The sequence below is a fragment of the Lissotriton vulgaris genome, chromosome 6, assembly GCF_964263255.1.
Source record: "Lissotriton vulgaris chromosome 6, aLisVul1.2, whole genome shotgun sequence".
In the NCBI taxonomy this organism is placed as follows: domain Eukaryota; kingdom Metazoa; phylum Chordata; class Amphibia; order Caudata; family Salamandridae; genus Lissotriton; species Lissotriton vulgaris.
This window is the reverse complement of record NC_141694.1, coordinates 433,158,329-433,175,939: the sequence shown is the minus strand read 5'-3', so window position 1 is coordinate 433,175,939 and position 17,611 is coordinate 433,158,329. Positions and strand designations below refer to the sequence as shown.

The following is a 17,611-nucleotide window of genomic DNA, read 5'->3' as shown; positions in this document are numbered from 1 at the left end:
CGTGGAAAAAACCTTACTGCCAAACCTATTTCCCCACCCCTTATGGACATTCTACGCGCCAAAGCATGTCTCATCCAGGTGCGAAAGAAATAGATCTCATTACCATTTTCAACACCAGCTGCATCATTTGTAGAGCCATCATAACCAGCACCCCTATTTATATGACAGACAAGCTTACCATCGCTGGTGGTTTTCAGTCCCCCCTTAGCCATGACACCATCTGTCTGCTGACTAAGAAATGTAAAAAAGAAAAGCAGCACAGCAGGCCTTTCCATCTATTCATTCTGTTCCAGGATCTAGAACAACACGCCATACTCATCAGGCAGGAAAGTTGAAGACTAACCTCTTTCAAGAACACTAATTAAAAATGCATGATTTGTCTACAACTGACCTTCCTCTCGTATTACTTGCTTGCCTTCAACCATGTACAGCAGTCCACTGCCTTTTGGCTATTTTGACACTATAGAAATACCATATACATACATAGAACCATGATTGTAAAAGTAAATCATTTACATACAGAGCTAGAGGGAAAATGAAAAGAGGCACAGGTAAAAACGTTGAAACCAGCCCTTGCTCTCTTCCTTTCTCTTTCTTTCCCGTCTCTCTCATCTCTCTCTCTCTCTTTCTGTCTCTCTTTCTGTCTGTCTTTTCTCTTAATTTTTTTCACTTGCTGCCATAAACATGAGGAGCTGGAGACAACGACAGTGTCCAAGGACCCCCAAATACTGCCATTCATTGACTCCAACCCTGACGAAATGTGAGATTAAATAAATGACCAGTTTAGCCCTGTTTACATAGGTAGTGGTTTTCCTGAAACTCTAGCCACTCTAACGTGTGCCTTTGGATGTCAAGATATGAATTAACATTGTTTTGCTTTCTAGGTAGGTGAGTTTTTTTGCCTCTTCCATGGGAAGTTGAAGTGTGTGCAGTCTTTTTCTCACGCACCTTTTCTAGGGCACCTTAAAGGCATTCAAGAAAATAGGGAGTGTGGAACCAGCTAGATAGTAGAGAGATATTTTTAAATTAATTATAAACATGCCCACTGTTTTCAGTCTTACATCGACAAACACTATCTGCAGAAGTGAAAAAAAAGATTGAAAAGCCCTTTCCACAAAAACATCAGACATCATTGAAAGCAGTGCGTACAGCCATGTTGGGGACATTGTGCGTCTGTTGGGCAATTCCTGCATCTACATCTTTTTAAGTACTTTTTGTCCACTAGCAGAACTGACCATAAGAAAGTCAAACTAGTCCAAGAACACTGCATCCTTCTTCAGACTTTACCTGTGCCAGCTGCTCCCAAAGCATTACGTTCTTATTTATGCATAGCAAATAATATCATTATTCCAAGTCAAACTGATAATCTTGAGTTTTTTCAGACACACTCTGTGACTTGTTGTAACTGGGAAAGCCTTTCCCAAAGAAAGCAACAACTCAGCTCAATGTTCGAAGCTCATCTGTAGTGTCAGTTAGTTCAGTGTGAAACCGAGCTCATGTAAAAAACCTTGACCTCGAGTCACACTAACATTTTACTAAAGCTGCAGACATCTGTAGGTCCCTAGAATAAGTGTTTATTTAGTGAAAGTTTCATAGCATATTAATACATCTCATCCAGGCGTGAAAAGCTATAGCTGTGATGCATCATATGGAACCAAGAAATAATAAGAAAAAAAACACAGAACCCCTCTTCCTCTCACTATAAGCCATGTGGACGTTGTCATTTATTTTCGTATAAACTGATTCTGCGCTGAATCAAAGGCATCAGTATACACATGCACATCCCTCACCCTTCTCTCCCAGAGCCTTAGGGAAGAGCCAGAGTTGTTAACCATCCCTTCTCATTCGTCAAAGTGTAAATAAATTAAGAGCCTTGAGTCTAGGTGGGTACACTGCCAAAGGAGTCCCTTATATAAAGTAAGTAAGCATGGGACCCAAGGTTGTTTTAAAATCTAACCCTCCAGCATGGAATGTGCTAATGTTTCTGTTGCTTAAAGGTCCCTGAGCTGTGAATACCACAAAGCAGTGGTTGGAGATTCTGCTTTCTTCTATTGGGTTGCTGTCATAATTTTAGTCGCCTCTCCACGGTGCTCCAACAGAACTAACCTACCTGCTCTAATCCGGTTTCATAACGCCTGTAGTCGCACCTCCAACAGTTTTGTAGGAATATCTCATGGAACGTAAAAGACCAGAAAGCTTCGATGATCATTTAAAATTTCCATCCAAAATGTGGTAACCGGATGTGTTTGGCATCTCCTTTTGCTTCACATCCCCTCAAGCATGTAGGGGGTTCACATTACGGAAAAAACATATGGAGTGTAGCCGGATAGCGATCCCAATCTAATATTATTTTATAATATGCTTTCCTTCCCAAAACACTATGTGCACTCTGGTAGAAATCTTTCCAAATGGTTAACCACTGTGTGGCTGAGAGGGTCATGCCTATTCTGTCTCTCAGTATGTTTAATGCATTCTTTTTATCGTTGGTTTTCTTTTACCTGGACAAAATGTTCTTGTATAATGAAATGACTTAAATTGTGTGTGCAATATATTGCATTCCTTTCTGTCCTTCATCTGTCTGAGACTGACTTCTATCCATACGTGAGCTAGAGATGCATTATGAAGATTGGTGTAAACTTGCCTTAGTCTCCTCCTCACTTCCATAGACTAGTGCTTTCTCTAGATACTGAATTCTGATGATTTTTGAAGGTAGGTTTGACCATACAGTATCACAATATTTTGGCTCCTAATGATTTTTGTATTGCATTGGCTTTACAATTTAACTATGTACTGCATGGATTAGAGGCGGGTTGCTTTCCTTTTTTTTCTGATTAGAATTTTTACATGTTTAATCAATACTATAGGCTGAATTTTGTATCTTCTATTACTGAATAGCTTATTCCTACGATGTACAGATATCTTTAGTTTGGGTGTTGCATCAGATAAAATTATGCAGGATTTTTTCCAGTGTACATAAGCTGCTCCAAGTCAAATCTACTATTCCATTTCTTGCAGGAATAAAACAAATATTGTTACTGCACTATTGCAAGAATTTCTTTAGTCTAATATTTTATTTTCTGATTTCCAACTGGATTTTACTCTTCCATTAGCACGGAACCGCCATATTAGATAAATGTGAACATCTTCCCTGACTTAAGATCACAACAATCAAGGGTCACTTATTCTCTTAGATCTTTTTAGAGCAATGGCTCTCATGTGATCTTTTGGAGTACGTGGCTCGAATGAAGAGAAGAGCACTGGCTCAGATCGGATCCTTCCTTGAGGCCACTCCCATCAGATTAATCTTGGGGCTTCTGTTTCTTCTCCTCTTGACTTGATATGTGGTGTCCCCCTAGGATCAGCCCTGTCTGCTTCGCATTTAGTAAATTAGTATCTGCACGATCCTCTGGCAGAACAGATCACAGCTTTGCCCGCTGTTTGAGATGTATGTAGATTACATCCCATAAACTTGTGGCCGTAAGTGAATCTGTGCCTTGCACTGCATCATTACCTCATATCGATATGAGGATTTTGGTGATCTCCAAATGTCTGACCTTAAGTGTGTGAAAAACAATGATCCTGTTGTTGGGGATGGATCACTCCACATTATTAAGGTCTGGCTGCCAGCAACATGGGACATTTTCCAAGCTGCAGTTCATTTAGGAACTTGTATGTCATCTTTGATTGCAAGACCTGTTTTGACCATCAGGTGATTATAGCTGTGGAACATTCACATTTTAACTTATTTAAGCTTTATATAATTGGTCACTTTTTGAGCCAAGCATCTTTAATTTTGTTGATACAAGTAGGGGTATTTTCAAGGATTTTCTCTTATATCACCAGTTTGCTTACACCTACCACTCAAATATAGAGACGATGCAAGCCGTAAAAAAAATTAGCTATTAAAATTGTCTTTGTGCTACAAAATCGGTACACATTTCATTATACAATATCCAGATATGATGACTGATAATATAACGCTCTAAGTGCTGTGGAATATTTAGAGAGCCAGACAACCATACCAGAGTTTTCTTCTTTACAGTTATCAAATATTTTGAAGTTTCATCATCGGAACAGCTTCTAATGGTCTAATTCTGATCACAAATTGTTAGTTCTTAAATAGGGTTAGGGAAATACAGGAGGAAATTACTGAGTGTAGCTGATGTCAGGCTGTGAAATACTCTCCCTTATTCACTTTACCATTCGTCCACGCTGTCAAAATTTAAAAATAAACTTAAACAACTATTGTTAAACCTGGCTGTTGTGTCTTAGGACTCTATAGGATTTCCTTGAACTGATTTACTGTTTTATTGTTTTACTCATTTGCTGGTGTTTTATGTTCCTAAGTTACTTTGTATACATTATATGTTACTGTTTCTCTCATTGAAGCTGGTCTGTTTCTAGCATTTGTGTGTGATATCAAAAAATAAAAACAAATTAATCTGTATGATAAAAGAAAGAATGTTGAACTAGAAATGAAAAGAGGAAAATCATAGGGAAGGACAACAGGAAGCAGAGGAAGACTACAGTGCAATAAAAGTATTTCAATCTGTACATGCTAGTTGCAAAGATATTCTAGAAGGTTGATCTGAAGACCCTCAGACAGCTCCATAACATGTTTGACTCTGGAATCTTGCTGAAAATACGATACTCTCATGTCACTTTGTCACTGTGAGTTTCCTAATGGATAATAAATATCTACGCATGTCCCTCTTTTTGCATGTCACTGCTCTCAGCAACTACATCTTCTCTTCTTCCAACAAACTAGAGAGTTAACTTGTCCATCCTTTTATAGCTACGATCAGATCTAATGTCACTTGCTTTCACAAAATCTTTAAGGAGTATTTTCAATGTATTTGTTTATTGATTTTAGATTTTTATATAGTGCTACTCTTACCCCGACGGGCGTTAGTGAGCTTTACAATTAACAATTAATCAATATATCTTAGCCCAGAAATACATTAAACGTGATTTAAGCAACTGGAAAGCATAACCGTCAAAACTATAAGGCAGCAACAAGGGATCAGTGAGGGTTGTCAAGTTGGAAAGAAGGAAAAACGAATGAAAATTGGTTTGGAGGGAGAAAGGGTGAATGTAAAAAGATGGAGAAATTGCCCTTCATCTTTATAGGGGAAAGATCACTGATTAAACATTAAGGTGCATACCAAAAACAAGAGTTTGTTTTTGTGGCTCAATATTTCCCTTGGATGTCATATCTTCATAAACTGAGTTCTACAAGGATGGTGCAGTTCCAGAAAAAGACTTGGATGCAGCTCATTGTGTTATGAATCTTTTGACTTCTAGTCAAAGAGTTTGTTTGCTTCTGAGGCATTTGGTCACATCAGAAATGTTTAGGTAGGAGTGCAGATGACTTGTTTGCATTTGCCTGTGGGCACTGCGACAGGTGCACTTTAAATTGGTTCTTGCCTTCCCCCAGGGCGAGATTAATTATGGGGCAACAAGTTATGGAGAAGGTTTGAAAGTTGATCAGTTAATCTGATGGAGGTCACTGAAGTAGAAAGTGTCTTTTAGAGAACTCATAATGCTGACTACAATCTTTTCATTGATTGGAGAGACATGAAATTTGGTAGAGAATATTTGGTTTTTAAATTCTGGAAAGGCTTTTTGATTTGGAGTTGATGTGTGAATATGGGGGGAAAATATGTAAAGGAACTGTGAGCAAGATATACAAAGCCACTTTTGTGTTGTAAAGTCTGCAATTCGCAAAATCATAGGGTTTGCAACGAGGAAAATGGCTTTTTTTTAATGTACTAAGTTCATGTTGGTATTTGATAACATTCTACTGGATTGCAAAATGGGTTTAGAAAGGTATAGTGGATTGCGATTTTGAAGGGCATGTGTGAGGCGGCCCTTAGAAATAGAGAGTTAATATAGTGTGTATGAATGGTTTGTGTCTACAATTTTGGTAGCAAAATATAGGTTTTACACCTATTGTACCCGTAGAGGATTAGATATTAATATCTCTGAAACTAAATATAGTGTTAAAGCCTTGTAAGACCACACGTCCAAACCCCAACGTTAGAGAGTCTCCCTTGGAACGTGTACGTACCTTTGAGTACTTGGGAGTTATCTTCACAGAGTACTTTAATTGGCATTTGCAGATAAATAGGAGTAGGCTAAGGTTAGAGCAAACCTCAGGGGGGGGGGGATTGTAAAAGTGCAGAAGGGTTCTACTTTTGGTACCATTTCCCCTGCACTGCAAATTTTTCATTGTCAAGCGCTCGGTTCAGCTCTATACGGTACTCTGGGGGCATATGGATGTGTCCACCTTTGGGCTAGTTGAACATCGCTTTCTGCGAGAGCTAATTGTTTCCTCTTAGAACCATGCTGCTTCCCTTAAGGCTAGACATGGGGCAAAAAAGCATAATGGATATGATCGGTTTGAGGCCCATATTTATCGGAAGAGAGCCTGGTCTACTCTGGAGCTGGCACCTTACCAGGCAGGTTTGTTGGAGATATTACATACTGTGGGGGCAGCTAATATCCCATGGCTGAAGTATGTAAGAGATACTCTTTCCTATATAGGCCTCAGCCACCTTTGAGATGCACCTACCTTTAGAGGCTAGTAGAACATCTAAAGCCTATAATGCCATTTGGGAACCTAAGCTGAGTCTGCTGCATAGTCAGCCAAATGTTGGATCCCGGACCTTGACATTCCTCCAATGGAAAGATAGTTATGGGCTGGAGGATTTCTTGGATGAAATCAAGCTGACAACTGCTAGGAAATGGTTAATGCAATTTAGAAATGGGTCTCTGCCCCTTTTTTCCTTCACAGCGAGGTGGGGGGCGCGCACTGCATTACTCTTCCCTGCGGTGTGTATCGTGTCTCAAAGCTAGTGAAAGGTTTGAGCACCAGCATAACAAGCTCCCAGGAGACTGTATATTCACCCACTGTGCTGCAGTTTCAGCTTTAGGTTACATAGAGAGGCGCTGGGAATTTTAACTTGTGACACTAGCCAGAGTGTAGTGTTTGCGGTTTCACATTTTTTGTTGACTGTGGAATGTTAGGCAAAACAATATAAAAAAGAACATATCGCTTAACTGTGATCACGGCGTAAACATTTCGACTAATGGAAGCTTTGGTTTTATGACAGTTTCTATAAGGCTAAGATCTTTTATATGATTGTAGTGATCTATTTTTTTTCTTAATGCATTTATGTATTTTCCTGAATTTTTACTTTGACTACAGTCAATTTTATGCTTTTTTAAATTATATTGTATTGAGTTTGTACTTTGATGGTATAATGCTGAATAAAGTTGTTTCTGAAGTATGGCAGCAAACCATTGAAAGATTACTGATTCCTCAAAGGAGGTGGTAACCCATTGGCAAAGGATAAGGGTCGTTTGGGATACCCCTTACACTTAGTAAATGTAAAAAAAAAATTGTTTGGGAGTGGGCAGTGGCCCATTGCCAACTCTTAAACAAATGTTTTAAAAACAAACAAATGCTTTAAGAAAAACGAGCTGCATTAAAAATATATGCTTTCCTTCAAAGCAGTCACAGGCATGGTGGTCCACTGACCCCAGCTGGACACCATCCCTCTGATGAGATCCAGTTGGAATGAGAAGCAATGTTCTGCCTACCTAATGAATAGTAATGAGGTATGTCGTATTGAGACCTACTCTGACTGGTGATTGTGCGACCTGACCAACTACTACACAGGTTTGTTTGCAAAATCAGAATTGATTCTCAATAAATAGGTGCATAATTTGTGATCACTTTTTGTGAATCGAGTCTTTGTACATCTTGTCCAGTATCCTTAAGAAGATGAAGTTTTGTTACAGTTGGTAACATTATTCCTTATCACAACTATCACCCTCCACCACTTCCAAATATCACTACTGTCCTTTCTGCCCAATCTTGGCTGTTGCATTCTACACTCTCTGAGGTTTTTTTTCTTATTGTGTTTTTCTGTGTCTTTGTAAAGGTGCATTATGTATCAAAGTTTGATCATATGTTTTTTTGCGACTGGTTTGACTCTTGTTGTCCCTCCTGAACTGTGACATGATAGGTGCATTGTAAAGGACCTTCCTTTGAATGTGTCTGATCTTTATTTGACTTTTTAATTTTTAGGGTTCTTTCCTAACTATTGTTGGTTGTTTTCTCCACAGAACACAGAAAAACAGTTGAATGATAGGAAGATGCTACTTGAAACCACTGCGTTTGATATTCAGTTCTTCATATCCGAACATGCGCAGGATCTTTCCCCTAATCAGTGCAAGCAATTGCTTCGGCTTCTAAATACTACTCAGAGGTCTTTCCACGAAGCACATGAGAGGATCACCTCCCAGCTGAAATCCTTACAGAATAGTATGCTGGCAGCACAAGATCTTGATATCCAGAAGGTTTGCTTTGCATGTAGAGTGTATGCTGGTGTGCTACAGCAACAAGCTTCCAGTTTTATGAGCTTGTATTTCTGACACATTAAAACTAGTGACATATAAGAGCTGACTTTCTCAGAGCTACATGGTGACTCACAGCTTCATTTGCTATATATGTTTTCTACATGCGTATGTCCTGATAGTCCATAGGATTTGTATTTCCTCCACAGGTTAGCATAGGGTTTTTTTGCTTAAGTATAGACTAGGAATGTTAGATTCTATTTCTATCCAGCTTCAATACTTTCAATATATCAAGAGCTAATTGTTTGAGACAAGTGAAGACTTAATGACCTCTCTTGTACTTTATAAAGTAGAGCAAATCATTGACAACACAGAAGTAGTTTCTATCCATCACACCACAGCGTGACCATGACTTGAATAGGCACATGTTCCATAGACTGTTGGAATTTGTATTTGGAAGGTTTAGAGGCTTATCCTAATTCCAAGTTCTACCCTATACGGAAGGTTTGTTCGAAACAAGTACAGATAGCTATGCTGACCACTAACAAGTCATATCCACTGGTTAATCCCAGGTGCAGCCTCAGTTGCAGCTGCCTTTCGGTCTGTTGCAAACCAAAAAAACACATTGCCTAAGTGTTGATCATGCATGTTTTTTATTCTGTCAAAGAAACAAAGTTATTTGCTATTTGGTAACCAAAATAACAAGTACTTTAGCTCTTGAATCAAATCTAACCTCTTTTTGGAATCCTTTTTCAGAACTAATTGCTTGCATCCCAGATTTCGAGAAAGCTGTGCAGCTGTGTCTCCTTCAAACGTAGGCCTGATCAGAATCCATTGTAGCGATTCCATCCTATCTGAGTCTTGTTTAAGGGACTAAACACAAAAAGAAGACGTTTTCTATAGGTCTCTCTTGATCACTTTGCCCCATCAACTCTCCAGTACTATCATGTTTACAGCATACTTTGTTAATGTGATCCAATGGTGATTTGAAATGAGGTTATCTGCAACTATGCCTGTCTTTGATGTGTGTTTTACTGTCATGTAGGAAGTTGAAGAACAGCAGCAAGAATACAAGGAAAAACTCCAGGAAATATGTGACCTACTTACAAAAACTGAAAATCGGCTTATTGGCCAACAAGATGCAGGCGGCGTCGGGGAGAGCACGGCAGAGCTAGAGCAGTGTAAGATGGAACATGAGGTAAGTAAAACCAACAGAACCCCTAACTGTAAGCAAACAACTGCAGGTGGTATACAAAAACAGGAATAGACACATGTTCAGATCTGTAGAACCAGCAAGTGGTGTACGCACGAAGTGCTAATACATCCCCAAGTGAGGCACACCATACATGATCATATCCATGATTCAAAAAAGGTTGTCCAAGGTGTGGTTTATTTTTTTGAAACAATGTTCATTGAACGAAGATTCAAAGATATTTACTTCATATCATTCCAATGTTTAACTCGTTAAGATTGTCATGATGCGATTAAACTACTCCAATGCATTTCGGGCGGAAAGCCCTTTTTCACGGAGAGCTGAAAGGAAGACGAACGGAATAAAGGGTCATAATGGTACGAGCGTGATGCGTGAAGTGTGAATGGTGCTCAGTGCTGGGGATAACAAGTACTGGTTTGTGCCGGGATGTGAGCTATACAATGGTGATGAGAAACGTGGCTGGGTTTAGAGCAACATGCAGGACGTGCATAGGATTGAAATATTAAACGAGTGAAAGATGCGGTTTAAAAATACGGGTGCTTACGCATAAAGCTGCGGATGATTGCGGGGCAAAACTTACTTAGTATCGAAGATGGTGGCAACCGCTACCTCAACGAGTCAGGGCAAACGCGCAGCGTTGTGACGATCTGTAGAACAACATTCTATCAGTCCAGATAAGCCTCCAATAGATCAGTCTTTATAAACCAACTATGAATTTGATTATGCTATTGAAAGTCGTCCAATCTGCAATTGATAAATAGGTATTATTTTCAGTTATGAATGGAACATATTAGTTATGGTGTGCACGTGGGATGCAAAACCATAACTGGTTATGATTTAGCACACTTTTCCGTCACGTACTCATTCAGTCATGTGAAAGGCCTTTGGGCCAGCCCTGCATCCTTCATCCTTTTGCACCGGGGGGGGGGGTCAAATGGCTTGCCTAGCCTTGCAGTGGGCCTAATTTGTAAAGTGCCTGCCACATTTCATACGGATTTCTCAAACAACACAGACATCATAAGAAAATGTTAATATCTCCCCCCTGCCCCCCATGGCGGACTGATACAGAATTTAATTTACCCATTGAAAACTAATCTTTTTATGCTTGTGATAGATTTAGTGCAGATTCATGACATGCCAATGTTATTAGCAAATTAATTTTTTTAGCCCTCCTTAGTAAACAATGCCCTTGAAGAATCCGCATTGATTTGAAAATACCCTGTGTAATTTCAGTATACTAAGTGATTGCCAAATTTCATGCATGTTTGTCGAACGGTGCAAATGGTGCAAGAGTTATAAGCAAATCAAAAATGGCTTTTCAATTGACAAGATATACAAAGTGTTAACCCTTTCAAGCCTTCCTCAACTTCTTAAATGCTAATTTCTCAAAAAAGAGTAAACAAATTGACACCAAAAAATGATATACCTGCTTCCTGAGTAAAGTTCTTCTTTCATGCCAAGTTACATTCAGCAGTTTTTGCTGAGAGCAACATTTCCTATTGGAGCCAAAACGGCAAAACATTTTTACTGAGCCCCTGTTTAACTTTTTTCCCTGGCCTGGAAGTGCAAGATAATTGTACCTTAGCTACATAAGGTGAGCGAGCGCTAAATTTGCTGAACTCTCATCCATGGTAACAAAAGTTTGAGGCAAATCAAAAAAATGCCTTTTCTATGGACTGTGCAGCTGAACGTTATTTACATTGTAACAAGCACCACTGTGTAATGCATAATGGCTTATTCAAGTGGTGTTGGACCAGTCATATGGTATTTCCACTAAAACTGTTATTGTTAAACATTGCACACAGTCCTACATTGAAATAATAATGTTTCACATTTCTATATGGGATTTGTAGTTTGTGAGGTTATGACACACTCATTAACCATAACAATTCCTTTCCTTAATTCTTTCAGGAGTTGCAGAAGGATATGCAGGCCGGAGCAAGTGAATTGGCAGAGATCGTGAAAAACACAGAGAAGTTCCTCCTAGAGAATGGAGATAAACTGCCCTCCAAGGACAGGGCTGTCATCGAACAGAAACTCGGTGAAGCCAAGACCAAGTATGAGCTGCTTAGAAAAAGGGCTGAGGAATCGAAGAAGGAGCTTGATAAAGCTGTGACTACAGCAATTAAGCAAGAAACAGAAAAGGTTCTTACACAGGACTTGCACTTTATCTAAATTGTGAAACCACGAATATTAACTCTATGTTACCTCCCCTATTAAAGTTATATCGAACTCTGACTCAAGTATGTAAGGAGGTGAGGGATATTTGAATTGTTGCAGTTAAGACAACAGGCATGCCATCACCTATGCCAGAGTACTTAAAGGTAAGCTAGGGCTGAAACATACATTGGCGAACCTGATTTGATTGTTGAGGACTGGAAAGTAGGCACGCCAGCAGTTCATTCGGGGTGGAGCAGAAAAGAAAAAAGATTGAAGCTGGTTAGATATATGTTGAACAAAAAGTGCCACTTAAACACAGCAGACTAAACAGATTAACATACTATATAGATTAAGAGGAATGACATCCTCGTATGTTATTCACGTTAATATATGTTCTATTAGACTTCCAATAGGCGTGTGCAGGAGCCTCTTTCTGCCAAGTTCATAAAGAAAAGATCAGCTTTTGTAGAGCTACCCCATCCTAAGCAGAAGACCCTATGTTGTTTGACTTGTTTCTCAACATCAGCATAATAGGACAGTGTCAGACAGGCTTCCAGTTTCCTCCAGAGTACAATTTAAAATGTACGCACACAAAATATGAATGGAAGAGTATCAATCTACCATAGGCTGCAATTATACCAATCTGGAAGTCCTTTATGGTCCTCCAACTAAAGCTCCTTCTTCCCCCTAAAAGCAAGAGAATAATGCCATTTTGCCAACATTTTTGTTATAGATACCTCACATAGTATCAGCACCTTCATGTCTGTCCACAAGCGCAGAGATACCCCTCCGGGGGTGATTCAGGCGCTATATATATATATATATATATATCTATAAATACATAAATAAATAAATAAATAAATAAATAAATAAATTAATTAATTGGATGGGCCTTTCCTATGACCGTTAACGAACAAGTGACAAAGTAGAGAAAAAGTAGAGGTGTTCTGAGAAAACGGCATCGCCACCCTCAATGTAGGATAGTACAATAGTTGAGATAGGCATAGAAATATGGCAGATGTTTCAATTTTTAAAGAAGATGAACATAATATAACACATAATCATTAAATGGGGAAAGGTACAAAAAGAGCCAGAGATCAAGATTAGTAACGTGTGGGTTGTGACTCAGTAATAATGTTTGAGAATGTTCTTTTACAAGAATGGATAGTCAATTCACAAAACACCCTCCTAGAAAAACAGTCATGCCTCATATTAAAACTGGAAGCTAAATAGGGTCTGTTTATCAAGAGTAGGTGGAGAAGGTGTCGTGACTGTGAATTTCTTCTGTTGTACCCTGAAATTCTGTGTCTTGAAGTAAACATTTTTCCTGCAGGTTGCCGCAGTTGAACAATTGGAAGAGAGCACTCATAAAATAGAACGTCTTTTAGACTTGCTAACAGATGTAGAAGGGGAAGCAGAAAATGGAAAGAGAAAAAAGAAGAAGAAAATAGAGCAGAATGGAACACATAATCGAGAGGAAGAGGGGAATTCTATTGAAGGAGAAATGGAAGAAGTAAATGGTAATGTAATAGACTTGAAGCAGACAACAGAAACAGATGTGGATGGACACATTATATCAAAGGAAAAAGAAAAGGATTTGAGTCGACAGTATCAAAAGGCCAAGGTACCTAGATGCTTTTATTCAACCTTATTACATGTTTTGGGTTGGGAGATAATACTGTTTGCAGGGTAATTTATGCTTGCATCACTTATGCTTGTAGGAAGATTATTTTGTAATTATTCCTTACAAAGGGTAATGTTTTTAATATTTGTATATCCACAGTACAAAGGAAGAGAGAAAGATGTGTCAGTGGACAATATAGTAGCACATTTATACAATTGCTATCTGTGGTGGGAGCCAGTGGCATACATATGAATAAGTCAAAAAGCGCTGCAAACTGTTAATTGGGAAATGTATGTATTTCTGATTATTTACTGTTGAATATATTGTTTCTGAAAGGTTCCTTCGGATATTGAAGGACAGGTAATAGTATGCATTATTGCATACTTTTGGCACAATATCATCCATTATTGGGATTACTTTATTCTCAGCAACACTGTGCATTTGATGAGTGACAAAATGCCTAGTATAGTATTATAACCTAGTACCAAGGGCTGTACTGGTTGTTAAAGGCCATAATCGGAGTTATATAGGTGTGGATCTATAATGAAGGAGTTGGCCTTTTAACAACCAGTATAACCCGAAGCAAAAGGGCTATATGACGGCTATAGCACATTATTACCCCTGGTGGTAGAATGTTATCAAATAAACATGGAGGAAGAATAAGACATACTTTGAACAGTTGGAGCAGAAGGCCTTTTCCAGGCGTTGTTGCCCGCGAGCTACCCCATTGTCTCAGTGGAGCTCACAGCGTTCCACTGTTCTAATTTGTATTATAGAACCAGCCCGATAGGTTACGATGGTACATGCTTGCCGCTGACATCTGTAATGAACTACAGGTCACAAATTTAAATCCCAATAGGGCCAATTCAGCCTTTCATAATTTCAAGGACAATAGTTTGAATGCCATTACCTTGGATAATATTAACACCTCTTGCTTACAGCATCCAGAAACAGGAAGGCAAATAAGAAGTATGAAGTGCTCGATAATGTTTTTAATGTAAAGATTAACACTGTTAACACATTAATACATTTAATCAGATCATCAGGCACATCATTAATAACAAAGCTGGCATTGCGACTATCTGTTCGTTATTTTTAAGACCTTACATAAAAATGTGAATTAATTTAATCTAGCCTTTTACTCAATGTATATAGCGCAGAAGAGATATCCACACTTTACTATCTATATAGGCTGGTGTGTTGGAGTGAGTCATGTAGGGTGATGTGTGAGAGGCATGCTGGCATGCAGAATTGGGAGTGAAGGTGCGATGCAGTATCTTCTGCGTGCTTCCAGCTGAACCAGGGCTTAATGACTAGTGAATGTGAAGTAGGACTCAGGGTCCTTTTGTTGCTGATATTTGCCTCACATATCGAGCACATTTTATGCGACTTTATGGTCTGTAGCTACACACGGGGGCATGTAGGCCTCTGGCCTATATATTTGATATGGATGAATGCTCTACTTAATTGGGGCGGACCCTGCACAATATGGAAAAGCCGCAGAAAACCCCCATTATGGGAGCACCACAACCCCTGTAAGGAGTTCCTGGAGTGCCTAACCCCTATGAAGAGCATTTCTAAGCCTCACTCTTTTGTTTATGAATAAGGGAGTGAGACAGAACAGCCGAATGAAGGGCAGTATTAAGCACTGAATGCATCCTTATGTCATCTTCATAAACTGATGGACAATTTTGACACTATACCTGTGGCTCTGGAAATAGGCTGAATGTTCTTAACAAAAGTTAGTGAAGTGGAGGTCACAGTTAGCCACAAGAAATGGCAGAGAAATATACTGATTTTCATAGCTGCTTTCTTGAGAGGCTTGATAAGTATAAGAGAGCCATGACTATGAGAGTCCTTGGCTGGCCTCACATATTCCATTGAAATGTTTCTAAATGAGATGCCCTGGCTGTATGAATCTGCTTATTGTGATATCACCCTAATGCGGGCGACCGAGATGAAATAGGCTGAGTGCCAATTCTATTCCCTGACGTTAGCCCTGATTCATGTTCAAAGAGCAGTGGCCCACAAGACTTGAAAAAAGTTGTCATTAAGTATGGAGCAAATGCTTTTCTGGGTTTAGTGTTAAAGCCTCCCCTCTCTTGTTTCCCTCCTTGGTGCAGTGAACACAAATGATAGAGATAACACGTTCCATAGTTAGTACCAGTCATATTATTTTCTTCTATTTCTTTCTCATATAATTTCAAATGTAAGAGCCTATTCGGGGGCCAAAGGGCAAACAGTTCCTATTGAGCCACAACGGTGTGGGTGGTGGTTGTTTCCCATTGGTGGGTCTCGCCTACTATGGCTCAGCAAACTGGACTCTCACGGTAGCGAAGGTGAGCAATCAAAGGTTTCACATGGAGGTGGTGTGGAGGACAGGAGCTTAGAACTTTACAATCAACCAACAGACACAAAATATTGTCCACCTGAAAGCGTATCTTAGAAGAAAGTACTTTAATCTCACAGCGCAACAAGATACAGGACAATTCATACAGGAGCTACAGGGTTGAAATCTCTTTATGAATCTTAGGGCTAGATGTAGGTAAGTGCAAATTACCGATTCTGAAATACCGAATTTTACGATTCGGTATTTTAGAATCGATAATTTCAATGTAGATAAAAATTCGGTAAAAAAATACCGAATCGGTATTTACCGATTTGGTATTTGCCATTGATTCCTATGGGCCTGGAGGCCCATAGGAATGAATGTCAATTACCGAATCGGTAATTACCGATTCGGTAAATACCGAAAAAGTCAAGGGTGGCAGGGTGTCACTTTGACACCCTGTTGCACCGCTGATTAGTGCTTGTGTGCCATGTGGCACACATACATGCCCTAAGGACATGTATGTGTGCTTCATGGCACAGGTGTAAATGCACATATTTGCATTTACACAGGAATTCGTTATTTACCACCAACTAATAGTTGGTGGTAAATAACAAATCCTTAAAGCCCTGTAGCACTGTTTACAGTGCTACCTACATTACAAAATACAGATTCGGTAATTTTACCGAATCGGTAAATTTACTGAATCGGTAAAATTACCGAATCTGTATTTTTTCATTCCCTACATCTCAGTATCCAAATACCGGCCGGTAACGGCCGAAAATCGATATTTTTGGCCGTTACCGGCGGTATTTGGATACCTACATCTGGCCCTTAGTGATGTGCTACACCCCTTATGGTATCCTCTTCTTGTTCTAGGAGTTCTACTAATGTCTGTCATCTGCAGTGTGGGCATAAGCATTGATAAGGCACAGGTACATATCCTCTGGATGACCTGAACCTGCAAGAGTGGCAGGACCAGCATGATGCAGGACCACAACAGTGGTTGCACTCAGCATACAAATCACTAGTCAGGGATCAGTGCTACAGGCCTGCATGGCAGATGCTGGTCTTCGGCAGTTGCTGCCTTTCAGGCCTGAGGGGTTCTTGGTCTCGTCATTTGCAGCTAGTGTGCTCGATCTTCCAGCTGCTGTTTATTTTTCGCAGTCGAGACCTCCCAGGCAATGTCAGAGGCTCCTTTTCCATGGAGGCCCTTATGTAGGGCAGCAGCAGCACCAGTCTTTCATTTCATCTCAGGGATGCTGAATAACAGATGTTGCTCTTTATTTGAATATATTGGCGCAGTTCACTATAGGAACTGACTAGATAGACAGAGCAATTCCTCATGACAAGGGTTGTCTTCTGACTCACCAAAACCCCCTCCACCATGCGTGTAGATTCCTGGCTTCTTCCAGCAGTCAGCTTTTTCTGGGTGTTCCTCATGCCAGTAGAATGTTGGGCTTCTTCTGCAGGACAGTCACTCCTGCTGCAGGGCCAGAAACTCTCCTTACATCTCTGAGCAGGCAGGTAGGCTTCTAGGTGCCAGCCAAATCATCAGCTCCTCCTGCAAGAAGTGAAAATCCCAGGAAATATCTTCTCACCTCCGGCAGTTAACTGATTTAGAAACCAGTACTGGTTTCAAAGCAGCTGTTTAAGTACTCTGTGGATCTCTCCCTCCTTGGTAATGAATAACTTCTCCTGGACAGTCTCTCCTCCTGCAGGGCCATACACTCAAATTCCCCTGCACAGACTATCCTATTGCAGGGCCAAACACTATCCTTTTACAAAAGGGGGTGGTGATGAACAGAGTGTCTGAATTGAGCAGACCACTCTTACCCAGTCCAAAGATCAGGGCTTGATCCATCACCGTTATTTATCTCACTGCCCCATCCCAGCTCAGAACCTGGCTATATGCAAATCA

General features: G+C 39.8%; 1 protein-coding gene across 3 annotated transcripts in view; it reads left to right on the top strand.

Moving 5' to 3' along the window:
- Window positions 1-17,611, top strand: part of DST (dystonin) — a 1,528,317-nt gene that overhangs the window by 1,048,330 nt on the left and 462,376 nt on the right. For 2 of the 3 annotated variants that reach the window (XM_086926448.1, XM_086926449.1), the window contains 4 exons: window positions 8,134-8,367; window positions 9,410-9,562; window positions 11,489-11,722; window positions 13,071-13,361. In XM_086926448.1, coding sequence (XP_086782574.1) covers window positions 8,134-8,367; window positions 9,410-9,562; window positions 11,489-11,722; window positions 13,071-13,361 — 912 coding nt within the window. The remainder of the gene's footprint in view (window positions 1-8,133; window positions 8,368-9,409; window positions 9,563-11,488; window positions 11,723-13,070; window positions 13,362-17,611) is intronic. The other variant, XM_086926451.1, reaches the window with a different exon arrangement.